The 27,452-nt window shown below is 44.2% G+C and overlaps 1 protein-coding gene across 3 annotated transcripts in view; it reads left to right on the top strand.

The window, feature by feature from the left end:
• Positions 1-27,452, top strand: part of scn5lab (sodium channel, voltage gated, type V-like, alpha b) — a 489,515-nt gene that overhangs the window by 459,212 nt on the left and 2,851 nt on the right. For all 3 annotated transcript variants that reach the window (XM_063044491.1, XM_063044492.1, XM_063044490.1), the window contains 2 exons: positions 1,169-1,273; positions 8,659-8,929. In XM_063044491.1, coding sequence (XP_062900561.1) covers positions 1,169-1,273; positions 8,659-8,929 — 376 coding nt within the window. The remainder of the gene's footprint in view (positions 1-1,168; positions 1,274-8,658; positions 8,930-27,452) is intronic.

The raw sequence follows: 27,452 nt of genomic DNA, 5'->3' as shown, positions 1-27,452 counted from the left end.
TTACAGTCAGCAGCAGTGAACCTGCTGGTGTCATCCGCAGTCTTTAGCTGCAGGACCTGTTCCATCTAAGGTGTGTATGTGCACAGACACACATCTTTTGCTACTAGTGAACAAAGGAATTTAAACTGTACGCGAAAGGTTGTCACCCTCTACCTCACTGACATGTTAAGTATATTTAACAATTGTACACAATTGACAATGTGGAGTTTGCGATGATTTGTCTGTAGATTTTAGAACCGGCTTATTTATACTGTTTTTACTGAAGAAATTATTCAATGTGCACATGTTGTTGTCACTGGGTAAAAAAAATTGCAAAGCACAAGATTTTTGTACATACTGGTCATTACAAATTAGAGGGAGCATTTCTCTAGGTGGTCACAAATTAATGATTTCATTGAACCAAACACCACTGGACAGCTCAGCAGGGCTGCCAGGCTCTTCACCGTTTCTCCGTCAGCCTGCACTCTGTTGGTCAGTATCGAGTGAACAGTGCAAGCCCACAGACGCTCCAGCTCCCAATAATAAGACCATAAGACATCAGAGCAGAATTAGGCCATTTGGCCCATTGAGTCTGCTCTGCCATTCAATCATGGCTGATTTATTATCTCTCTCAACCCCATTCTCCTGCCTTCTCCCCATAACCTTTGATATTTTGATTAATCAAGAACTCATTGACATCTGCCTTAAATACACCCAATGACTTGGCTTCCAGTGCCATCTGTGGTAATGATCTGAGGCTGTGTCCTCTGGTCCTAGATTCCCTTGTTATAGGATACAACCTCTCCACTTACACTTCAATATTCGGTAGGTTCCAATGAAATGCCCCTCATTCATCTAAACTCCAGTGAGTACGGGGCCAGAGCCATCAAGCTCTCCTCATATTTTAACCCTTTCATTCCTGGGATCATTCTTGTGAACCTCCTCTGGACCCTCTCCATTGCCAGCATATCTTTTCTTAGATAAAGGGCTCAATACTGCTCAAATACTCCAATACCTCAGCATTCTATCCTTGCAAACCATCTTCTGATTCCGTCTGTGTAACAAGCATTACAGAGGTGGTATGGGGGTAGTGCAAGTTCTCCTGTTACATGGACTGCAGTAGAGTAATTCCAAGAATAAACTGACAGCGTCTTCAAGAAAAATAACAGTGTCTGTCTCTTCTCTGTACTTAGGTGGTCAGGACATCTTCATGACAGAGGAGCAGAAGAAATACTACAACGCCATGAAAAAACTGGGTTCAAAGAAGCCACAGAAACCCATCCCAAGGCCATTGGTAGGAGCCCTGATACTAAAGCAAAACCATCTGTCAAATCCATCAATAGCTTTGAATATTTCTGATCGTCTCTGACATTCACAACATAGAACATAGAACAGTACAGCGTTGTATAGGCCTTTCGACCCATGATGTTGTGCTGACCCTTTAACCAACTCTAAGATCAATCTAACACTTCTCTCCTGCATAGCCCTTCAATTTTTCAATCATCCATGTGCCAATCTAAGAATCTCTTAAATGTCTCCAACCTACCTGCCTCTACCACCATTCCTGGCATCGCATTCCAAGCACCCATCGATCTCTGTGTAAAAGACCTGCCTGTGACATCCCCTCTATACTTTCCTCCAATCACCTTAAAATTATGTCCTTTCATATTAGCCATTTCTGTGCTGGAAAAAGGCGCTGGCTTTGGCACAAGCATTGAGAAATATAGAAAATCTATTAAACATTAATCAGGCTACTGAATAGTTTGCTAAAATATGGAACTGTTAAAAAATACACTAGAGTTCCAAAATGTGCAAAATAATTAAACATGTTTAAATTAAGAATTAAGTATTTAGGTTTTCCCATAAACCATTAGACATAGGAGCAGATTTAGGCCATTCAGCCCATGGAGTCTGCTTCGCCATTCCATCATGGCTGATCCCAGATCCCACTCCACCCCATACACCTGCCTTCTCATCATATCCTTTGATGTCCTGACCAATCAGGAAATGATCAATTTCCGCCTTAAATATACCCACTGACTTGGCCTCCACCACAGTCTGTGGCAGAGCACTCCACAGATTTACGACACTCTGGCTAAAAAAAATTCCGCCTTACCTCTGTTCTAAAGGGTCGCCCCTCAATTTTGAAGCTGTGTCCTATAGTCCTAGATACCCCCACCATAGGAAACATGCTCTCCACATCCACCCGATCTATTAAAAAGATCAATCTACATTTGTCCCAATGTATTAAAAATCATAAATTACCTGAAATGTAACATCACTCCCTCCAAGCCAGCCTTCCATTGAAATGAAAGTGGTTGATGAATTTGCAGGGTGACCTGATGCAATTAGTGGACGAATTTTCACTTTAACTTGAGGGAAACTGCAGCAAATCCCCTGCTAAACTCCATGAGGAGCACAGCGTCTGAGTAGGGTTGATAAGAGAACCGCCTGTGTCCCTGGGCCTTCTACATTCACAGGAGTAGTTCGTGAAGGTGATTCCTGTCTGGCCAAGTACGTTTTTCCTCGGGTGGAAAACAAGGTGGACAATTAGAGAGGGTGCCATGGACATTTACCAGGATACTACATGGATTAGAGAGCATGTCTTATGAGGATTGGTTGAGCGAGGTAGGGCTTTTCTCTTTGGAACAAAGAAGGATGAGAGGTGATTTGATAGAGGTGTACGAGATGATATAAGGCATAGGTAGAGTTATAGCCGGAGACTTTTCCCAGGGCAGAAATGAGTAATACAAGGTGTATTTGGATGTGTTAAGGTATTTGGAGGAAAGTATAGAGGTGATATCAGAGGAAGTTTTTTTATTTCGAGAGTGGTAGAGGCATGGAATGTGTAATAGGGTGGTGATAGAGACAGACACATTAGGGACATTTAAGAAACTCTTAGATGGGCACAGGAATGCGAAAAAAATGGTAGGGCTACGTGGTAGGGAAATGTGAGATTGATCTTGGGGTAGGTACAGACTCCTGAGAATGCACATTTTGCAGAGCCTCTCACGGTCCCAGAACACATCCTACACAGGTAGTTCACCAATGCTTCTACTTTCTGAGGAGGCTGAAGAAAGCTGGACTATGCACATCATGATCTTCTACAGATACCCAGTAGAGAGCATCCCAACATGCTGCATCACTGCTGGGTACAGAAGATGTACTGCAGTGGACAGGAAGGCTGTACAATGGGTAATCAAAATTACACAACGCATGATCAGCACAGCTTACTCACCATCGAGGACATACATACAGAAGGGTGCTGGAAAAAGGCCAGCAATATCTTCCGCACTAAATTGACAACTGCATTAGTGCTTCTTCATGCACCTGTGCTGAGCTTGTCAATTTCATCATCTTTGCCTCCAACTTCCACCCTGCCCTTAAATTCACATGGTCCATTTCTGACCTCCCTCCCCTTTCTCAATCTCTCTGCCTCCATCTCTGGATCTACCTTTTATAAACCCATCAATTCCAACAGCTGTCTTGACTACATCTTTTGCCACCCCATCTCCTGTAAAAATCCCACTCCCTTTTCTCAGTTCCTTTGTCTCCACATTTATTCCCAGAATGAGGCTTTCCTTTCCTGGACTTTAGAGATGTCCTCCTTCGTCAAAGAACAGGGTTTCCCTCCTACCATTGATGCTGGCCTTATCCACATCTCCTCCATTTCTAGGATATCTGCATTCATTCCGTATTCCCACCATCTCAGTAGGGATAGATTAATCTTAATAAGAACCTCTTGTCCTCACCTACCACTCCATGAGACTCTGCATTCAACACATCATTCTCTGCAACTTTTGCTATTTTCAACGGGATCTTACCACCAAACATATCTTTACCTCCCCCCAGCTCCGCTTTCCACAGGGATTACTCCCTCCATGATTCCCTTGTCCATTTGTCCCTCCCCACTAATCTTCCTCCTGGCACTTATCCCTGCAAGTGTTACACTAGTCCAGTCACCTCCTCCCTCATCTCCATTCGGGACCCCAAACAGTCCTTCAAGGTGAGGCAACACTTCACCTGTGAATCTTTTGGGGTCATCCACTGTATCCAGTGCTCCCAAAACAGCTTCCTCTACTTTGCTGAAACCCAGTGTGGATAAGGAGACCACTTTGTGGAGCAGCTCAGCATCATCCACAATAAGTGGAATTTCCCGGTGGCTGAACATTTGAATTACTATTGCCATTTCTGTTCCAACATGTAGGTCCATGATCTCCTCTTCCTCCAGGATGACGTCACTCTCCGGTTTGGGGAGCAATGACTCACTATTTCGTCTGGGCCGTCTCCAACCTGATGGAATTAATATCGATTTCATAGAAACATAGAAAATAGGTGCAGGAGTAGGCCATTCGGCCCTTCGAGCCTGCACCGCCATTTATTATGATCATGGCTGATCATCCAACTCAGAACCCCACCCCAGCCTTCCCTCCATACCCCCTGACCCCCGTAGCCACAAGGGCCATATCTAACTCCCTCTTAAATATAGCCAATGAACTGGCCTCAGCAGTTTCCTGTGGCAGAAAATTCCACAGATTCGCCACTCTCTGTGTGAAGAAGTTTTTCCTAATCTCGGTCCTAAAAGGCTTCCCCTCTATCCTCAAACTGTGACCCCTCGTTCTGGACTTCCCCAACATCGGGAACAATCTTCCTGCATCTAGCCTGTCCAATCCCTTTAGGATCTTATACGTTTCAATCAGATCCCCCCCTCAATCTTCTAAATTCCAACGAGTACAAGCCCAGTTCATCCAGTCTTTCTTCATATGAAAGTCCTGCCATCCCAGGAATCAATCTGGTGAACCTTCTTTGTACTCCCTCTATGGCAAAGATGTCTTTCCTCAGATTAGGGGACCAAAACTGCACACAATACTCCAGGTGTGGTCTCACCAAGGCCTTGTACAACTGCAGTAGTACCTCCCTGCTCCTGTACTCGAATCCTCTCGCTATAAATGCCAGCATACCATTCGCCTTTTTCACCGCCTGCTGTACCTTCATGCCCACTTTCAATGACTGGTGTATAATGACACCCAGGTCTCGTTGCACCTCCCCTTTTCCTAATCGGCCACCATTCAGATAATAATCTGTTTTCCTATTTTTGCCACCAAAGTGGATAACTTTACATTTATCCACATTAAATTGCATCTGCCATGAATTTGCCCACTCACCCAACCTATCCAAGTCACCCTGCATCCTCTTAGCATCCTCCTCACTGCTAACACTGCCACCCAGCTTCGTGTCATCTGCAAACTTGGAGATGCTGCATTTAATTCCCTCATCCAAGTCATATATTGTAAACAACTGGGGTCCCAGCACTGAGCCTTGCGGTACCACACTAGTCACCGCCTGCCATTCTGAAAAGGTCCCGTTTATTCCCACTCTTTGCTTCCTGTCTGCTAACCAATTCTCCACCCACACCAATATCTTACCCCCAATACCGTGTGCTTTAAGTTTGCACACTAATCTCCTGTGTGGGACCTTGTCAAAAGCCTTTTGAAAATCCAAATATACCACATCCACTGGTTCTCCCCTATCCACTCTACTAGTTACATCCTCAAAAAATTCTATGAGATTCGTCAGACATGATTTTCCTTTCACAAATCCATGCTGACTTTGTCCGATCATTTCACCGCTTTCCAAATGTGCTGTTATCACATCCTTGATAACTGACTCCAGCAGTTTCCCCACCACCGACGTTAGGCTAACCGGTCTATAATTCCCCGGTTTCTCTCTCCCTCCTTTTTTAAAAAGTGGGGTTACATTAGCCACCCTCCAATCCTCAGGAACTAGTCCAGAATCTAACGAGTTTTGAAAAATTATCACTAATGCATCCACTATTTCTTGGGCTACTTCTTTAAGCACTCTAGGATGCAGACCATCTGGCCCTGGGGATTTATCTGCCTTCAATCCCTTCAATTTACCTAACACCACTTCCCTACTAACATGTATTTCGCTCAGTTCCTCCATCTCACTGGACCCTCTGTCCCCTACTATTTCTGGAAGATTATTTATGTCCTCCTTAGTGAAGACAGAACCAAAGTAATTATTCAATTGGTCTGCCATGTCCTTGCTCCCCATAATCAATTCACCTGTTTCTGTCTGCAGGGGACCTACATTTGTCTTTACCAGTCTTTTCCTTTTTACATATCTATAAAAGCTTTTACAGTCCGTTTTTATGTTCCCTGCCAGTTTTCTCTCATAATCTTTTTTCCCCTTCCTAATTAAGCCCTTTGTCCTCCTCTGCTGAACTCTGAATTTCTCCCAGTCCTCAGGTGAGCCACTTTCTCTGGCTAATTTGTATGCTTCTTCTTTGGAATTGATACTATCCCTAATTTCTCTTGTCAGCCACGGGTGCACTACCTTCCTTGATTTATTCTTTTGCCAAACTGGGATGAACAATTGTTGTAGTTCATCCATGCAACCTTTAAATGCTTGCCATTGCATATCCACCGTCAATCCTTTAAGTGTCATTTGCCAGTCTATCTTAGCTAATTCACGTCTCATACCTTCAAAGTTACCCCTCTTTAAGTTCAGAACCTTTGTTTCTGAATTAACTATGTCACTCTCCATCTTAATGAAGAATTCCACCATATTATGGTCACTCTTACCCAAGGGACCGCTCACGACAAGATTGCTAATTAACCCTTCCTCATTGCTCAAAACCCAGTCCAGAATAGCCTGCTCTCTAGTTGGTTCCTCGACATGTTGGTTCAAAAAACCATCCCGCATACATTCCAAGAAATCCTCTTCCTCAGCACCTTTACCAATTTGGTTCACCCAGTCTACATGTAGATTGAAGTCACCCATTATAACTGCTGTTCCTTTATTACACACATTTCTAATCTCCTGTTTAGTACCATCTCCGACCTCACTACTACTGTTAGGTGGCCTGTACACAACTCCCACCAGCGTCTTCTGCCCCTTGGTGTTACGCAGCTCTACCCATATCGATTCCACATCTTCCCGGCTTATGTCCTTCCTTTCTATTGCGTTAATCTCTTCTTTAACCAGCAACGCCACCCCACCTCCCCTTCCTTCATGTCTATCCCTTCTGAATATTGAATATCCCTGAACGTTGAGCTCCCATCCCTGGTCACCCTGGAGCCATGTCTCTGTGATCCCAACTATATCATAATCATTAATAACAATCTGCACTTTCAATTCATCCACCTTATTACGAATGCTCCTTGCATTGACACATAAAGCCTTCAGGCGCTCTTTTACAACTCTCTTAGCCCTTATACAATTATGTTGAAAAGTGGCCCTTTTTAATGCTTGCCCTGGATTTGTCGGCCTGCCACTTTTACTTTTCTCCTTTGTACTTTTTTGCTTCTACCCTCACTTTACACCCCTCTGTCTCTCTGCACTGGTTCCCATCCCTCTGTTGTGAACTAACCTCCTCACGCCTAGCCTCTTTAATTTGATTCCCACCCCCCAACCATTCTAGTTTAAAGTCACCTCAGTAGCCCCCGCTAATCTCCCTGCCAGGATATTGGTCCCCCGAGGATTCAAGTGTAACCCGTCCTTTTTGTACAGGTCACGCCTGCGCCAAAAGAGGTCCCAATGATCCAAAAACTTGAATCCCTGCCCCCTGCTCCAATCCCTCAGCCACGCATTTATCCTCCACCTCATTGCATTCCTACTCTCACTGTCGCGTGGCACAGGCAGTAATCCGGAGATTACTACCTTTGCGGTCCTTTTTCTCAACTCCCTTCCTAGCTCCCTATATTCTCCTTTCAGGACCTCATCCCTTTTCCTACCTATGTCATTGGTACCTATATGTACCACGACCTCTGGCTCCTCACCCTCCCACTTCAGGATATCTTGGACATATTTCTCCCAGTAATTTTCCCCTCCCTCTTCCCTCTTCTTCATTTTCCCACTCTGGCCTCTTACCTCTTCTCCTCACCTGCCTATCCCCTCCCTCGCCTTCCTTTTCCCATGCTCCACTCTCCTTTCTTATCAGATTCCTTTATCTCCAGCCCTTTACCTTTTCCACCTATCACCTCCCAGCTTCTTACTTCATCACTCCTCCCCCACCCACCTGGCTTCACCTATCACCTTCTACCTTGCCGTCCTTCCCCTCCTCCCACCTGTTTATTCTGGCATCTTGTCCCTTCCTTTCCGGTCCTGAAGAAGGGTCTCGAACCAAAATGTCAACTGTTTATTCATTTCCGTAGATGCTGCCTGACCTGCTGAGTTCCATCAGTATTTTGTGTGTGTTGCTCTGGATTTCCAGCATCTGCAGGATCCCTTGTAAATATCCTGAAGGATCCCATCCACTGTACCCATGGACTGTCTGTCCCACTCCCATCAGGGAGGAGGCTACATAGCATCCACGCCAGGACCACCAGACTCAAAAACAGTTACTTTCTCCAAGCAGTAAGGCTGATCAACACCTCCAACCACCCCCCCACCACTACTTTATCACTTCCTGTCAGTCACCTTATGTACAGACACTCCTGTGCCTAGTGTTATTTAATAGGTGTACAATCGATCTGTATACGTAAACTATCTTATGCATTTATATTTATTGTGTTGGGTCTCTGCCTGAAACGTCAACTATTTATTCATCTCCATAGATGCTGCCTGACCTGCTGAGTTCCTCCAGCATTTTGTGTCTGTTGCTCTGTACCATCGCTGAGTTGTCATCCCTCTTTGTCCTTCCTTTCAACTTTCCAGAATAAATTCCAAGGACTGATCTTCGACCTGGTCATGAAGCAAGCCTTCGACATCATCATCATGATCCTGATCTGCCTCAACATGGTGACAATGATGGTGGAGACGGATGACATGGACCCCTACATGGAGAGGATCCTCTTCATTATCAACGTCATTTTCATTGCCATCTTCACCTCCGAGTGCGCGCTGAAGATCATCGCTCTGCGGCACTACTTCTTCACGATTGGCTGGAACATATTTGATTTTGTGGTGGTGATCCTCTCCATTATCGGTGGGTATGAACCGGGCTCGGGATTAATTCTTCGCCCAATTCCCTGTGCGTTCGGGTCCAACATGCCTCCACTCAGCCCACCATTCTTAGTTTTCGGCTGACTTTGAGTTCATGAAACCTTCTGATGTTCCCATATTGGGTCATCCATCCGACGTAAGAAGTAAGTCCTCTAATGGCATCTTCCACATGAGCTGCAAGACCAAAGCTCCCTTCATTGTTGCCATTTTTCTGATGAATAGAATCAGAATCAGGGATAATAAGGGATTTACACTCAGTGGCCACTTTATTAGGTACACCTATACCCCACCACCCCCCCAACTTGTTAGTGTAAATATCTAATCAGCCAATCATTTGGCAGCAACTCAATGCATAAAAGCATGTAGGCACGGTCAAGCGGTTCAGTTATTATTCAGAACAAACATCGGAATGGGGGAAGAAATGTGATCTAAGTAACTTTGACCGTGGAATGATTGTTGGTGCCAGATGGGGTGGTTTGAGTAGTCAGAAAGTCTCCTGGAATTTTTACACGCAACAGTCTCTACAATTTACAAAGAATGGTGCAAGAGAAACAAACCACATCCAGCGGACAGCAGTTCTAGGAGTGAAACCGTTTTGTTAATGAGAGAGGTCAGAGGAGAATGGCTGGGCTGGTTCAATCTGACAGGAAGGTGATAATAACCCACAGAACTATGCGTTACACCAGTGGTGTGCAGAATAGCATCTCTGACTGCATAAATACATCAAACCGTGAAATGTACAGGCTACAACGGGTTGCACTCCTGTACCTAATAAAGTGGCCACTAAGTGTATTTGCTTATTTAGAGATAAAACTCCATTATGAACTGGAGCCTCTTATGGGTTTTATGCACCATGTTCTGAAATATGTGGTATTCTAATTTTAAATCCTATTTATTATAGTTATTGTAAACTGCTCACTAGAAAGGCTGATCATAAGCCACTTTTCTTTTCATCCCTTCCTTAAACTTGAGAGTGCACATTTTGGATTTAGATTTAGGAATACAACACAGTATCAGGCCCTTCCAGATCAATTCCATACAATTAACCTAATTTGGGAGGAAACATATGTGGTCACAGGAAGAACATTAAAACTGCTTACAGACAGCAGTGGAATTGAACCCAGGTCATTGGCACTGTGCTGGCCAATAATTTAATTCTGGAGTTTGAGCCAATATATCCATCTCAAATGATTTGCTAAGAAGTCCACTGATTTTCCAGATAGGATCATGCTGTCTCTCTGAGGGTATCAGCCATATTGTTCTATTCCTTTTATAAACTTCTCATGTCTAAGAGAAGTTTGGATAGATACATGGATGGGAGGGGTTTAGACGACTATGGTCCAGGTGAAGGACAGGGAGATTACTAGCTTGGCATGCACTGGCTGGATTGAAAGGCCTGTTTCTGTACTGCAGTATTCTATAGCTCTATCTAGAAGCCTCACCAAACCAACTGCTTTCATCACCACCCCGGTAACCTATTCCAACCACCCTTTGTGTAAGAAACTTGCTTCTCACATTACTTTTAAACTTCTCCCCTTTAAAAAAGGATCTATTGCTTTCCCGGAATATATGATGAATAAACTCTTTGCGGGCTTCTGACCGGGTACAGTATCGATTTTAACTGACGTTTCATTGACAAACTCTGCTATCTTCATCAGGGATGATGCCTGGGCATGTCTAGTCTGGTGGTATTTATACCCCCGTCAACCTAATTGAATGAGGACTAACCAATCTGGAGGGATGGACGATGGGGGTATAAATACCACCGGAATAGACATGCCTAAGGCATCATCCCTGATGAAGTTGGCAGAGTTTGTCAATGAAATATCAGTTAAAATCAATACCTGTACCTGGCTGGAAGCCCAAGAATTTATTTGTTCTCCCTTTTAACCTTAAGGCATGTCCTCTGGTGTTTGATAATTCCACACTAGGAAAAAGTATGCTCTCGACACCTCATATCAATTTAAAATCCTCTATCCGGTCTCCTCCTCAGCCTTCAATATTCTAGGAAGCACAACCCAAGTCTGTCCAACCACTTTTTTTTTTTAAGAACAGCACAGTACACCATTCAGCCCATGATAGTGTGCCAACTTTTTAGCCTACTCTAAGATCAATCCCTCCTACATAGCCCTCTATTTTTCTATCCTTTTCTGTTGAAGAATCCTATAATCATACCTTTAAGCTTAATGAGCCCATTGCCCAAACGTTTTCTCTATGACCTTCAACTTCACAGAATGATTACACTGTCTAGTGGCTTCATTTAAGAATAATCCAGCTATGTCCCATTCCCCCTCGCTGTCCCTACTGCTCCAGGTATTGTTTGTGGATAGATTCTTTCTTTTTTTTTCAAATCCTGTGCATTAAAGCAGTTGACTTAAAGCAGGGTCTGAAAAAAAAACGCAGCCACTTGAAGATAAAATGAACAAAATATGGACGCTCAGTTCAATAGCTCAATAGTTCCATTTAATATCAGAGAAATGTATACAATATGCATCCTGAAATTCTTGTTCTTCACAGACATCTGTGAAAACAGAAGAGTGTCCCAAAGAATGAGGGACAGTAAAAATGTTAGATCCCAAAGCCCCCCCTCTCCCCCCTCCCACACACAAGCAGCAGCAAAGCAACGACCCTCCCCCACTTCAGCAAAAAAATTATCAGTACACTCCACCCTCCAAGCAAGCAATAGCAAAACCCCCAAGAAACATAGAAACATAGAAAATAGGTGCAGGAGTAGGCCATTCGGCCCTTCGAGCCTGCACCGCCATTTATTATGATCATGGCTGATCATCCAACTCAGAACCCCACCCCAGCCTTCCCTCCATACCCCCTGACCCCCATAGTCACAAGGGCCATATCTAACTCCCTCTTAAATATAGCCAATGAACTGGCCTCAGCAGTTTCCTGTGGCAGAGAATTCCACAGATTCACCACTCTCTGTGTGAAGAAGTTTTTCCTAATCTCGGTCCTAAAAGGCTTCCCCTCTATCCTCAAACTGTGACCCCTCGTTCTGGACTTCCCCAACATCGGGAACAATCTTCCTGCATCTAGCCTGTCCAATCCCTTTAGGATCTTATATGTTTCAATCAGATCCCCCCCTCAATCTTCTAAATTCCAACGAGTACAAGCCCAGTTCATCCAGTCTTTCTTCATATGAAAGTCCTGCCATCCCAGGAATCAATCTGGTGAACCTTCTTTGTACTCCCTCTATGGCAAAGATGTCTTTCCTCAGATTAGGGGACCAAAACTGCACACAATACTCCAGGTGTGGTCTCACCAAGGCCTTGTACAACTGCAGTAGTACCTCCCTGCTCCTGTACTCGAATCCTCTCGCTATAAATGCCAGCATACCATTCGCCTTTTTCACCGCCTGCTGTACCTGCATGCCCACTTTCAATGACTGGTGTATAATGACACCCAGGTCTCATTGCACCTCCCCTTTTCCTAATCGGCCACCATTCAGATAATAATCTGTTTTCCTATTTTTGCCACCAAAGTGGATAACTTCACATTTATCCACATTAAATTGCATCTGCCATGAATTTGCCCACTCACCCAACCTATCCAAGTCACCCTGCATCCTCTTAGCATCCTCCTCACTGCTAACACTGCCATCCAGCTTCGTGTCATCCGCAAACTTGGAGATGCTGCATTTAATTCCCTCATCCAAGTCAAGACCATGATCTGCAGTACACCAAAAACTAATCATTCACCCAATAATTTAACATACCACAGGCTCTCTCTCTCCCCAATAAAGGGACAGAGCTGTCCCCTTTCACAGTGAGAGAAGAAATGACAAAACAACTCTTTGATTTGTGATGATAAAGTCTGTTGTATTGCTTCCCCCCCCACCCCTCGAGTTCTCTGACTTGAGAATCACAACAAAGGTATCCACCGAGTACAGAGCCGACAGCCGATCCTCTGTTCCCGATGTTCCGTTTTCTCCCACCACTCTTCAGTCAGCAGCACCAGCCTAGAAACGACTCATCCTCAGGGTCACGAAGCGTGCTCGTCTTCTAGGCTGTGTCCTTGAGATTTTGAAAAGCAGCTGGTCATGAGTCCCTGGGAGTGGATCCCACCATCGCAAGGAACCAAAGTCTGACTGTAACTCCAGGTCAGGGTCTCTGACAGAATCCTATCCACCCTGAAAAGGAAAAAGAGAGACCTCGAAAGATAGAAGTTAAACCGTTTCTGCAACGAGCTGGAAGGAGTCACTGTGACGTGCCATCGTAACTTTCCCCTTTCTCAGTGGCCACTCTATTATGTACACCTGCTCGTTAATGCAAATATTTAATCAGCCAATCATGTGGCAGCAACTCAATGCATGAAAGCATGTAGACATGGCCAAGTCATTCAGTTGTTGTTTGGACCAAACATCAGAATGGGGAGGAAAAGTGACTTTAACCGTGGAATAATTGTTTGTATCAGACGGGGTGGTTTGAGTATCTCAGAAACTGCAGATCTCCTGGGATTTTCTAGTGCTTACAGAGAGTACAAAAAACACAAAAAAAAACATCCAGTGAGCAGCAGTCTGTGGGTGAAAACACCTTGTTAATGAGAAGGGTCAGTGAGAATGGCCAGACCGGTTCAAGCTGACAGCAAAGCGATAGTAATTCTAAAAGCACGTGTTATAATGGTGCAGTGGAGAAGAGCTTCTCTAAATGCACAACATGTCAAACCTTGAACTGGATGGGCTACAGCAGCAGAAGACCACAAACATACAATCAGTGGCCACTTTATTAGGTGCAGAGGGTACCCAAGAGACTGGCCACCAATAGTTGAATAGGTAGCAGAGAACTTAACAAGATTTGTTTTGCTGATCTGTGTTTTTGGGACAGAAACTAATGCTGACTAAAACTCATGTTAAGGCTGAGTAATCTGTTTAAATTTGACCTGATCCATTGAGGACATGGAAGATCAAATTAAATCGACTCACCCACAAGATGACAGGAGCAGATCAGGCTTCTCTGAACCACCCACCAGCCTGTTAGACCATCACTGACCATCCCCCACTGAATCCTTGGTTCCTGGTGTGGAAAGGACCGCTTGCTCTTGGTTCCCTTTTATGAAGAAATCGTTGCTAGTCTGAGGGGATAAGGCCAAATCAACACTGTAGTATATGGCCCGAATCCAGGCAAACAACTTTACTGCAGATTAGCAAAGATATGATGGACTGAAGACCCTTTTTCTGTCCCCGACCCTGGGAAAAGGGGGGCAACCGTCTAATTATTGATGAATCTGTAGAATTCATTGCCACAGACAGCTGTGGAGGCCAAATCATTGGGTATATTTAAAGTCGAGGTTGATAGGTTCTTGATTAGTAAGGGCATCAAAGGTTATGGTGAGAAGTCAAGAGAATGGGATGGAAAGGGAAAATAAATCAGCCATAATGAGTGCTTGACCACTCGATGGGCTAAATGGCCTAATCCTGCTCTTACATCATACAGTTTTATGTCCCTCATTATTTAATAAATCCCTTTGATGCCACTCTTCCCCCTCCAATGCTCCAGAGGGAAAAGCCCCAGCTTAACCAGCTACTTCTTATAACTGAACCACTTTAGCTCAGTCAGGGCTCGGTGGATCTTTTCTACACCCTTTCCAGCTTGAAGACGTTATTCCAGAACTGCACATGGTTTGCCATGTGCATTATTGACGAAGTAGTACCTTTCCAAATCCGTACTGAAAGACCACAACACCACAAGAAATTGGAGCAGAATTAGGCCATTTGGCCCATCGAGTCTGCTCTGCCGTTTCATCATGGCTGATCCATTTCCCTCTCAACCCCATTCACCTGCCTTCTCTCCATAACTTTTCAAAGAACATAGAACAGTACAGCACAGTACAGGCCCACCACTGACTCAGGCAGTGCATTCCACGCACCAACCACTCTCTGAGTAAAAACCTTCCGCTAATATCCCCCTTGAACTACCCAGCCCTTAACTTAAAGTCATGTCCTCTTGTATTAAGCAGTGGTGCCCTGGGGAAGAGGCGCTGGCTGTCCACTCTATCTATTCCTCTTAATATCTTGTATATCTCTATCATGTCTCCTCTCACCCTCTTTCTCTCCAGAGAGTAAAGCCCTAGCTCCCGTAATCTCTGATCACAATGCCTACTCTCCAAACCAGGCAGCATCCTGGTAAATCTCCTCTGTACCCTTCCTATAGTGAGGCGACCAGAACTGGACACAGTACTCCAAGTGTGGCCTAACCAGAGTTATATAGTGCTGCATCATTACCCCGCGACTCTTAAACTCTTCCCTCGATTTATGAAAGCTTTCTTAACTACCCTATCTACCTGTGAGGCAACTTTCAGGGATCTATGGACATGTACCCCCAGATCCCGCTGCTCCTCCACACTTCCAAGTATCCTGCCATTTACTTTGTACTCTGCCTTGGAGTTTGTCCTTCCAAAGTGTACCACCTCACACTTCTCTGGGTTGAACTCCATCTGCCACTTCTCAGCCCACTTCTGCATCTTATCAATGTCTCTCTGCAATCTTTGACAATCCTCTACACTATCCACAACACCACCAACCTTTGTGTCGTCTGCAAACTTGCCAACACACCCTTCTACCCCCACATCTAGGTTGTTAATAAAAATCACAAAAAGTAGAGGTCCCTGAACCGATCCCTGTGGGATACCACTAGTCACAACCCTCCAATCCGAATGTACTCCCTCCACCATGACCCTCTGCTTTCTGCAGACAAGCCAATTCTGAATCCACCTGGCCAAACTTCCCAGGATCCCATGCCTTCTGACTTTCTGAATAAGCCTACCGTGTGGAACCTTGTCAAATGCCTTACTAAAATCCATGTAGATCACATACAATGCACTACCCTCATCTATATGCCTGGTCACCTCCTCAAAGAACTCTATCAGGCTTGTTAGACCATCCCTGATCAGACCATGATTCTCTAAATGCCCACAGATCTTATCTCTAAGAATCTTTTCCAACAGCTTTCCCACCACAGACGCAAGGCTCACTGGTCTATAATTACCCAGACTATCCCTACTACCTTTTTTGAACAAAGAGACAACATTCGCCTCCCTCCAATCCTCCGCTACCATTCTCGTGGACAACGAAGACATAAAGATCCTAGCCAGAGGCTCAGCAGTCTCTTCCCTCGCCTCGTGGAGCAACCTGGGGAATATTCCGTCAGGCCCCTGGGACTTATCGGTCCTAATGTATTTTAACAACTCCAACACTTCCTCTCCCTTAATATCAACATGCTCCAGAACATCAACCTCACTCATATTGTCCTCACCGTCATCAAGTTCCCTCTCATTGGTGAATACCGAAGAGAAGTATTCATTGAACACTCGCTCACTTCCACACCCTCCAGGCACATCTTCCCATCTTTATCTCTAATCGGTCCTATCTTCACGCCTGTCATCTTTTTGTTCTTCACATAATTGAAGAACGCCTTGGGATTTTCCTTTACCCTACTCGCCAAGGACTTCTCATGCCCCCTTCTTGCTCTCCTCATCCCCTTCTTAAGCTTCTTTCTTGCTACCCGATATTCCTCAATAGACCCATCTGATCCTTGCTTCCTAAACCTCATGTATGCTGCCTTCTTCCACCTGACTAGATTTTCCACCTCACTTAGAAACATAGAAACATAGAAAATAGGTGCAGAAGTAGGCCATTCGGCCCTTCGAGCCTGCACCGCCATTCAGTATGATCATGGCTGATCATCCAACTCAGAACCCTGTACCAGCCTTCCCTCCATATTCCCGATCCCTTTAGCCACAAGGGCCATAGCTAACTCCCTCTTAAATATAGCCAATGAACTGGCCTCAACTGTTTCCTGTGGCAGAGAATTCCACAGATTCACCACTCTCTGTGTGAAGAAGTTTTTCCTCATCTCGGTCCTAAAAGGCTTCCCCTTTATCCTCAAACTGTGACCCCTCGTTCTGGACTTCCCCAACATCAGGAACAATCTTCCTGCATCTAGCCTGTCCAATCCCTTTAGGATCTTATACGTTTCAATCAGATACCCCCTCAATCTTCTAAATTCCAACGAGTATAAGCCCAGTTCATCCAGTCTTTTGTCATATGAAAGTCCTGCCATCCCAGGAATCAATCTGGTGAACCTCTTTGTACTCCCTCTACGGCAAGGATGTCTTTCCTCAGATTAGGGGACCAAAACTTCACCCAATACCCCAGGTGTGGTCTCGCCAAGGCCTTGTACAACTGCAGTAGTACCTCCCTACTCCTGTACTTGAATCCTCTTGCTATAAATGCCAGCATACCATTCGCCTTTTTCACCGCCTGCTGTACCTGCATGCCCACTTTCAATGACTGGTGTATAATGACACCCAGGTCTCGTTGCACCTCCCCTTTTCCTAATCCGCCACCATTCAGATAATAATCTGTTTTCCTGTTTTTGCCACCAAAGTGGATAACTTCACATTTATCCACATTAAATTGCATCTGCCATGAATTTGCCCACTCACCTAACCTATCCAAGTCACCCTGAATCCTCTTAGCATCCTCCTCACAGCTAACACTGCCACCCAGCTTCGTGTCATCCGCAAACTTGGAGATGCTGCATTTAATTCCCTCATCCAAGTCATTAATATATATTGTAAACAACTGGGGTCCCAGCACTGAGCCTTGTGGTACCCCACTAGTCACTGCCTGCCATTCTGAAAAGGTCCCGTTTATTCCCACTCTTTGCTTCCTGTCTGCCAACCAATTCTCTATCCACATCAATACCTTACCCCCAATACCATGTGCTTTAAGTTTGCACACTAATCTCCTGTGTGGGACCTTGTCAAAAGCCTTTTGAAAATCCAAATATACCACATCCACTGGTTCTCCCCTATCCACTGTACTAGTTACATCCTTGTCACTTGTCACCCATGGTTCCTTCACCCTATCCACACCGGGACAAATTTATCGCTAACATCCTGCAAGCGATCCCTAAACATCGACCACGTGTCCATAGTACATTTCCCTGCAAAAACATCATCCCAAATCACACCCGCAAGTTCTAGCCTTATAGCCTCATAATTTGCCCTTCCCCAATTAAAACTTTTCCTGTTCTCTCTAATTCTATCCTTTTCCATGATAATGGTAAAGGCCAGGGAGCGGTGGTCACTGTCCCCTAGATGCTCACCCACTGAGAGATCTGTGACCTGACCCGGTTCATTACCTAGTACTAGATCTAGTATGGGATTTCCCCTGGTCGGCATGTCCACATACTGTGACAGGAATCTGTCCTGAACACACTTAACAAACTCTGCCCCATCTAAACCATCGGAACTAATCAGGTGCCAATCAATATTAGAGGAGTTAAAGTCACCCATGATAACAACCCTGTTATTTTTGCACCTTTCCAAAATCTGCCTTCCAATCTGCTATTCGGTATCTCTGCGGCTACCAGGGGGCCTATAGAATACCCCCAATAGAGTAACTGCTCCCTTCCTGTTCCTGACTTTACCCATACTGACTCAAAAGAGGATCCTGCTACATTACCCACCCTTTCTGTAGCTGTAATAGTATCCCTGACCAGTAATGCCCTCTTGTTTTTAGGAGGATGTTTAGGCACCCCAAATTTGATTTGGTGTCATAAGCCTCCTCATGAGCATGATGGCACCAGCACAGATACTGCCGTTGCATTATTGTTATTGGAAGCAGAAATGTATCCTCACAGGGAATAATTACACCTTTATCTTTTCACACGCAAATTGGCTTCAACAAATTAACACATCAAACCTGTCTTTTATATTTGGTAAATATAAAGGCTTTTCCCTCTCTGTCGTATTTAGAGAGCACCTGAAACGCATTATCATTTGCATTAGTCAAATGGAAATCAGAAAACTTCAAACATAACTTCCTCACAAGCAGCACAATCACTGACAGATAAAAGTAATTGGAGTAAGTCGGGTTTTGGCCACAAAGCCAGCTGTGCCAATGAGATGAAGGGGGTTCTACTCTAATTTTGATCTAGTTCCCAGCACACAATGGGAATCAAACATTACTTTGGAATGCATCACTCACTGATAGGAGGTGAACATGCTCTTTGACTTTTTAGTTCCTTGTAGTCAAGATTTTGACTGTAAGGAACTAAAAGTAACCCCAGGCAATTTCTATAATAAGGACATGTTTGGCACAGCTTTGTGGACCGAAGGGCCTGTACTGTGCTGCAGGCTTTCTATGTTTCTAAGATTTGCTTTTTCCTAATTGCATGATGCGCCTGGACATTGGATTTCAATTACTTTCAATTACAGATGGCTATGGAGGCCAAGTCATTGGATATATTTAAAGCGGAGGTGGATAGATTCTTGATTAGTAATGGTGACAAAGATTATGAGAAGGTTGGAGAATGGGGATGAGAGGAATATTAAATCAGCTGTGATCGACTGGCAGAGCAGCCTCAATAAGCCAAATGGCCTAACTCTGCTCTTATGTTCTAAATGCTCCTAACGTATCTGCTTCTACCACCAACACAGACAGCGCATTCCACGCAGCAACCATTCTGTGTAAAAAAAATTACCTCTGACACACCCCCTACAATTTTCCTTCAATTACCTCAAAATTATGCCCCCTCATATTAGCCATTTTGCAAAAAGTCTCTGGCTAGCCATTCAATCTATTCCTTTTATCATCTTGTACACCTCCATTAAGTTACCTTTCATCCTCCCACACTTCAAAGAGAAAAGCCCAAGCCTGCTCAACCTATCCTCATAAACCCTGCTCTCTAATCCAGGGAACATCCTGGTAAATCTCCTCTGCACCCTCTCTAAAGTTTCCACATCCTTCCTATAATGAATGAGGTGTCTAGAAATGAACACAATACTCCAAGCACTTGCATACAAGGGCAGCCAAATTCCTTTGTATAACAACATTTCCCAAACTCTCACAATTTAAAAATGCTCAGGATTTCTGGAGGAAAATTGTCAGCTGACATTTCAGATCTGAACTGCAGTGAAAGCTCTTCATCTCATTGGCACAGGAGGGTCTATGACCAGGTGAAGGAAATTGACCCCAAATATTGAATGTCCATTTTTGCCACTGTGTTCCTGCAGGAAGTTGTGTACTCCTCCAGATTCTTGCAGCTGAAATCTCTGCTGTTTCCTCCCTCAATGAATGACCTCAATTTTTCCCATATTGAGCCCTGTAATTCCCACATTCCATTTGTCTATATCCTCATAAGGGGTGGTGGGGTGGAGATACACCTCTATCAAAGCAGGTGTAAGGTGCTCCTTCCCTCTGCTAGTCTGCGGGTCACCCTTGGTCAAGGTGTTGCACCTGCTTAGCCCCCTGATCAGGGTCACTTGAAGCCACGGGAACAGGTAGTGGATGGTCGTATGAGCAGCTGGTGCACATCATAAGATCTGGTTACGCGACCACACTGACACCAGACAATCTCTGATGAGTATTGATAATGGCTAGGGTCACCTGTCTTGTAAAGACACTGCCCAGAAGGCAATGGCAAACCACTTCTGTGGTAAAATTTGCCAAGGAATCATGGTTATGGATAAGACCATGATCGCCCACGTCATAGCACACGGCGCATAATGATAATGATATCCTCATCCTCAGCAACACTCACATTCCTGTTGCGACATGAACAAAATCACCAGAGAGACTCTGAAGCTAGTGAATGTATAGTGCTTATAAAAAGTATTCGCTCTCTTTGGAAGGCTATCTGCAATTCGATGCCAGAGGAAGTAGTGGAGGCAGATACCATTACAACATTTAAAGGAACATGAATGGGAAAGGTATAGAGAAGTACAGGTTTACGACAGGCAAATGGGATTAGCCTAGACTGGTATTATTCTTGCTCCCTCTATCCCCAACTCCCTGTATAGATAAATCCAGCTGAAAGGGTCTGCTTATAGTGCCTATAAAAACTATTCACTGCCCTTGGAAGTTTTCATGTGTTATTGTTTTACAACATTGAATCACAGTGTATTTCATCTGGCTTTTTTGACACTGATCAACAGAAACAACTCTTTCATGTCAAAGTGAAAACAAATTTCTACAAATTGGTCTAAATTCATTCCAATTGTTAAACATAAAATAATTGATTGAGTATTCACCCCCTTCAAGTCAATATTTAGTAGATGCACTTTTGGCAGCAATTACAGCCTTGAGTCAGTACGGATAGGTCTTATCAGCTTTGCACATCTGAACACTGCAATTTTTCTCCATTCTTCTTTCCAAAACTGCTCTAGCTCTGTCAGATTGCATGGGGATCATGAGTGAACAGCACTTTTCAAGAACAGCCACAAATTCTCGGTTAGATTGAGGTCTGGACTCTGACTTGGCCACTCCAGGACATTAATTTTGTTGTTTTTTAAGCCATTCCTGTGTAGCTTTGGGGTCACTATTTTGCTAGAAAACAAATCTTCTCCCAAGTCACAGTTTTCTTGCAAACTGTATCAGGTTTTCCTCCTGGATTTTCCTGTATTTTGCTGCATTCATTTTACCCTCTAACTACACAAGCCTTCCAGGGCCTGCTGCAAGTGAATCATCCCCACAGTATGATGCAGCCACCACCGTGCTTCACAGTAGGGATGGTGTGTTTTTGATGATGTGTGGTGTTTGGCTTATTGCAAATATAGTGTTTAGTCTAATGGCCAAAAAGCTCAATTTTGGTTTCATCAGACCAAAGAACCTTCTTCCTGCTGACTTCAGAGACTACCACATGCCTTCTGGCAAACTCCAGCTGAGATTTCATGAGAGTTTTTTTTCCAACAGTAGCTTTCTCTTTGCCACTCTCCCATAAAGCTGTGACTGGTGAAGCACCTGGGCAACAGTCATATGCACAGTCTCTCCCATCTCAGCCAACTCCTCCAGAGTTGTCATAGGTCTCTTGGTGGCCTCCCTCACTAGTCCCCTTCTTGCACGGTCACTCAGTTTTTGAGGACGGACTGCTCTGGGCAGATTTACAGCCGTGCCGTATTCTTTCCATTTTTTGAAAATTGACTGAATTACACTCCACATTCAGTGACTTGGAAATTTTCTTGTATACATCTCCTGACTTGTGCTTTTCAGTAACCTATTTTGCAGAGTTGCTTGGTATGTTCTTTTGTCTTCATGGTGTAGTTTTTGCCAGGATACTGACTCACCAGCAGTTGGACCTTCCAGATACAGGTGTAGGTTTACTACAATCAATTGAAACACCTTGACTGCACACAGGCGATCTCTATTTAACTAATTATGTGGCTTCTAAAACCAATTGACTGCACCAGGGATGATTTGGTGTGTCATATTAAAGTGGGAGGGGGAAAACTCATGCAATCAATTATTTTGTTTTATATTTGTAATTAATTTAGATCACTTTGTAGAGATCTGTTTCCACTTTGACACAAAAGAGTCTTTTTCTATTGATATGTGTCAAAAATAGCCAAATTAAATCCACTGAGATCCAATGTAGTTAAACAATAAAACATGAAAACTTCCAAGGCGGTGAATACCTTTTATATGCACTGTAAAAGTGTTTTATTCAACAAAAATGAGCAGCAGGAATCATATTGAGACACTCTTGGAGGAAGAGGCCTCCCGGCCTAATATTGCATCATACATTATATGCTAAAGATCAAAGGTAACAGCAGGAAAATTCTACAGTTACGAGGTACGTACAATGCTTCCTTTGAATTACATGTAGTTTTTCACACACCTCCCTCTTTGCACCCACACTCCAGATACCCAAAATGAACATTAAATTCCACTGACTCTAGGCTGCGTTCATGCAAATGCAGATGTCTTAGGTCTAATTGTTCTCAGTTACATTTTAAATCCTATCTGCAATCTACATTCAAATCTGAAGGTTGGTTGCTGGTGAAATTAATATTTGCTATATACCCTAACTCCAGAATATACCCTAACAATTCCCACTTCCTTTCATGGCATGAGCAAACTTAGAAATGATACAGTTATAGAACATGGAATAGGCTCGTTGGCCCATGATGTCTGTGTCAATCTTGATGCCAAATTGAACTAAATCCCTCTGCCTGTACATCATCCATATCCCTCTATTCTCCAGCGAAAAAGGTCCCAGCCTATCTGGCCTCTTCTTATAACTCAAGCTCTTGTGTCCTTCTAACATCCTCATTAATCTCTCCTGCACCCTTTCCAGTTTAATGATATCCTTCCTGTAGCTGGGTGACCAGAACTGCACACAACATTTTGAGAAGGCCTGAAACTCATACTGAAAGGTATTGCTAAACACCAGAGATTCTGCAGATTCTGGAAATCCAGAGCAACATCCACAAAATGTTGAAGGATCTCAGCAGGTCAGGCAGCATCTATAGAAAGGAATATAAACAGTCGCTATTTTGGGCTGAGATCATTCGTCAGGGCTGGAAAAGAAGGGGGAAGTTGCCAGAATAAAAAAGGTAGGAGGAGGGGAAGAAGGAATGGGGAATGGAAAATGAGAGAAGGGAGAGGGGGAGAAATTACTGGAAGTTTGAGAAATCGATGTTCATGCTGTCAGGTTGGAGGTTACCCAGATGGATTATGAAGTGTTGCTCCTCCACTTGAGAAGGGTCTCAGTCAAAAATATATTGACTCTTTATTCCTCTCCATAGAGGCTGCCTGGCCTGCTGAGTTCTTAAAGTATTTTGTGTGTGTTGCAAGGAAAGGTATTGAAATTGGTTGATCATTGTCATATGCAGCATGGTATAGTGAAAGGCTTGTCTTGCATACTGTTCATAGGGATCATTTCATTACAAACTAAAACAATAACAGAATGCAAAATAAAGTGTAACAGCCACAGAGAAAGTGTGGTGTAAGTAATAAGGTGCAGAATCATAACAAGGAAGATTGTGAGGTGCAAAGTCTAAGTTTTTGTACTAACGAGGTACCCTTATAACAGCAGGGTAGAGGCTGCCCTTCAGCCTGGTGGCATGTGCTTTCAGGCTATTGTATCTTCTGCCTGACAGGAGAAGGGAGAACAGAGTACTGTATATCTGGGGTGGGTGAGGTCTTTGATTTTGCTGGTTGCTTTACTGAGGCAGCAAGAAGTACAGACCGTTTCCATGGAGGGAGGCTAGTTTCCATGATGTGCTGAGCTGTGTCCACAGTTCTGTGCAGTGTCTTGCCAACACCTGTGGAAAGTTGCCATACCAAGCCATGATGCATCCGGACAGGATGCTTTTCTTTCGTGCATTGAAAAATCAGTAAGGGAAAATGGGAACATGACAAATTTCCCTAGGTGGTCAGTGATGGCCACACCAATAGCACAATAGTTCTCTCCCAGATGGGCAAGCGTGATCAGTGCCCTATTCCATGCTTTACGAACACCAGTACAGTACAGTATGAGCCCTTTGACCCATGATGTTGTGTCGATAGTTTAATCCACTATGCAACCAATCTCGCCCTTCCCTCCTACACCAGCCCATAACCCTTCATTTTTCTTTTATCTATGTGCCTATCGAAAAGTTTCTTAAATGCCCCTAATTGTCTGTACCAACAACCCTGGTAGTCCATTCCAGGAACCTACCACTCTCTGTATAAAAAACAGTCCTGTGCAATAATCTTAGGTGTGTGTGTGTGTGTATATAAATATATATATATATAGTTAGCAAGCTAGGGTGTCTAGGAGTTTTCACAGTACTGTGTTTGTCAACATGGAGTGGACAGCGAGTTTGTATATCTGGCGGGAGCAAAGGGTGTTGGGAATGGCGAGGGTGGAGCAGTGTAGGAGGTGTGCAGGACAGGTGGCAGAGAAGGAGTGCCAGGGCAAGGGGTGGTGCGGGTGCGACACACCCAGCCCTGAGACACCAGGCAGGGTCATTTGATTCCAAACAATACGTTCATTGATCATTACAGAATGTTTCTTTGGCGCTTCCTGCTCCCTCCCCTCTTCCCACTCTCAGTTCACAATAGAGACCCATATCAGAACCAGGTTTATCATCACTCACATATGTCATGCAATTTATTTTTTTTTTGTGGCAACAGTACAGAGCAATACATAAAATTACTACAGTACTGTGCAAAAGTCTGACACACCCTACCTATATACACACACACACACACACACACACATAAACATATACAGACACATATAAAGGTATACATATCTGTGTGGAAACTCGGGGGTTGAAGAGTCCTGAGAGATGAGCCCAGTATGGTGCTCAGTGCACTACTGGGGAAATGCAGCTCTGTCACTGTTGCAGTTTTTCAGTCCTGATGAAGGGTCTTGGCCCAAAATGCCGACTGTTCATCCAACCCCATAGATGCTGCCTGACCTTCTGATTTTCTCCAGCATTTTGTCTGTGTTCCTCTGGGATTCCAGCATCTGCAGAATCTCTTATGCCTTTTGAATGAGGCTTTTATTCAGACCAACATCTGGCTGATCCAATGACTGTCAGTATATGTAGACGAGTAAGAGCTGCATGCTTGACTACATTAGGTTCCCTATTAATGTCACAGTTAACCAACTGGTCACCTGTGTCTGCACTGTCATACTTATTAAGTTTACAGCACAGAAAGGCGCACTGCGGCCTGCTATGCCATGGTAGTTGTCCATCATGTCCGACAATCACAGGAAATCTGTGCGGGAGAGTTTTTAAAAAGGAAAAGCCATTGCAATGGGGCAATTCTATTCTGTTGACCTCAGAAGTCTGGGTCCAGCGGTACAAACAAGTGTCACACACTGGGGTCTTCCTTGGTTGCAGTGGATAACCATGACATCTTCTATGCCTTGTCATGCCCCTCGCTCTCCACAGAATGTAGTGGTACCACCTCTCTAGCCATTAGGTCTCACTGTAGGTCTCATCTGCGCAGTCCGGCAGAGATGACTTCTCATGCTAGGCCAGGCGCGTCCCCCTCTCAATGGAGTATGATGCCCGCCGGCTATCCTCACCTGGTTTAGCCTGCCTGTCGAAGCAGTGTAGCAGAGCGTGGCCACTGTTGCATGCAAACACATCTTGGAGCCACATGTGAGAGCTGGGAACCTGGTGCCTCCAAGCCTTGCCCAATTAAGTGTCTGTCTAAAAGCCTCTTAAACACAATAATAGTATTCTCTCCTCCACCTCCTCTGGCAGGTTCCAGATACAAAGAGTAGCTTTATTTATTTGCCACAAGTCCATCAAAACATGGAAACATCCAAAACAATCAAGGATTCCTCCCACCCCGGATATTCTCTCTTCTCCCTCTCTGGATGGGCAGAAGATACAAAAACTTGCGATCACATACCACCAGGCTCAAGGACAGTTTCTATCTCACTGTTATCAAGCTCTTGAAAGGACCTCTCATTCACTGCAGTTTAACTCGATCTCCCAGTCTACCTTGTCGTGGCTCCTGCAATTTAAGACTCTTCCTCAGGGCACAAATGGCTAATGTGAGCAGCCATAATTTTAAGGTGATTGGAGGGAACTTAGGGGGGGTGGGATGTTAGAAGTAAGTTTTTTTTTTACATAAAATGTGACAAGAAAGCTTAACCCTCCATTTTTCTTTAATCCATATGCCCATCTATGAGTTTCTAAATGCCCTTAATGTAACCGCCACCTCTGGAAATCTATTCCAGGCCCTTCACCCTCTGTGTAAAAAAGCATACCCCTTACACTTCCTCCACTCACTTCAAAAGGATACTCTCTGGGATTAGCCATTACCACCCTGGGAAAAAAAGGCCTGTGAAAATCTTAAGATTCTATATCCTCTGCTAGATTAAAAAATGATTGAACCGGAGCCAAGTGTAGAATAAGGTCCAGAGTTAACTCAGACTCAGAATAAACAAGACGACACCAAAAGGCAAAATCACTAGTAGTAGTACTAGAAATGGAACTCCTACCATTGAGCACAGAGTGCTCAGCACGAGGCTTTTAAGTACAGACTTTCCATGAAGGAGTGTGGCAGGCAATAATTAACAGTCTGAGTCTTAAAGGGACACCGGCAGCTAACCACTCTCCAGTGAATTGGAGTGCCGAAACTTGGATGCCTGCTGCTGTTCAGTTGCCGACCACGACAAAGAGAGTGATGAGTGCATGGAACGAGCTGCCAGTAGTGGTGGTACAAGCAGACACATGAGGAACATTTAAGAGACACTTACACAGGCACATGAATGAAAAGGAAATGGAGGGTTATGTGGAAGGGAATGGTTAGATTGACCTTAGAGTAGACTAAAAGGTGGCCACGACATTGTGGTTTAAAGCGCCTATACTGTGCTGTATGGTTCTAAGTTCTGATCATCCATTGCACCTTCTCTGTGCCTACAACACTATATTCTGCATCCCAGTTTCCTATTTCTACCTCACTGTACTTCGGTAAGGCATGACCTGCCTGGTGGGAATGCAAACCAAAAGTCTGTTTTCACTCTGTCTTGGTATTTGTGTCATTAGTAAGCCAGCAGGGCGGTGTAGTGGTCAGCGTAACGCTTTACAACACCAGCTGTAAGATTGCAGTTCAGTTCCTGCTGCTGACCGTAAGGTCTTTGTACATTGTACCACAGACCCCGTAGGTTTAATCAGGAGCTGCAGTTTCCTCCCACATTTCAAGGATGTACGCTTTAAGGTTAGTCAGTTGTGAGCATGTTATGTTGGCACCAGAAGCG

Source organism: Mobula hypostoma, chromosome 3 (genome assembly GCF_963921235.1).
Source record: "Mobula hypostoma chromosome 3, sMobHyp1.1, whole genome shotgun sequence".
In the NCBI taxonomy this organism is placed as follows: domain Eukaryota; kingdom Metazoa; phylum Chordata; class Chondrichthyes; order Myliobatiformes; family Myliobatidae; genus Mobula; species Mobula hypostoma.
This window is presented reverse-complemented; position numbering and strand designations above follow the sequence as displayed.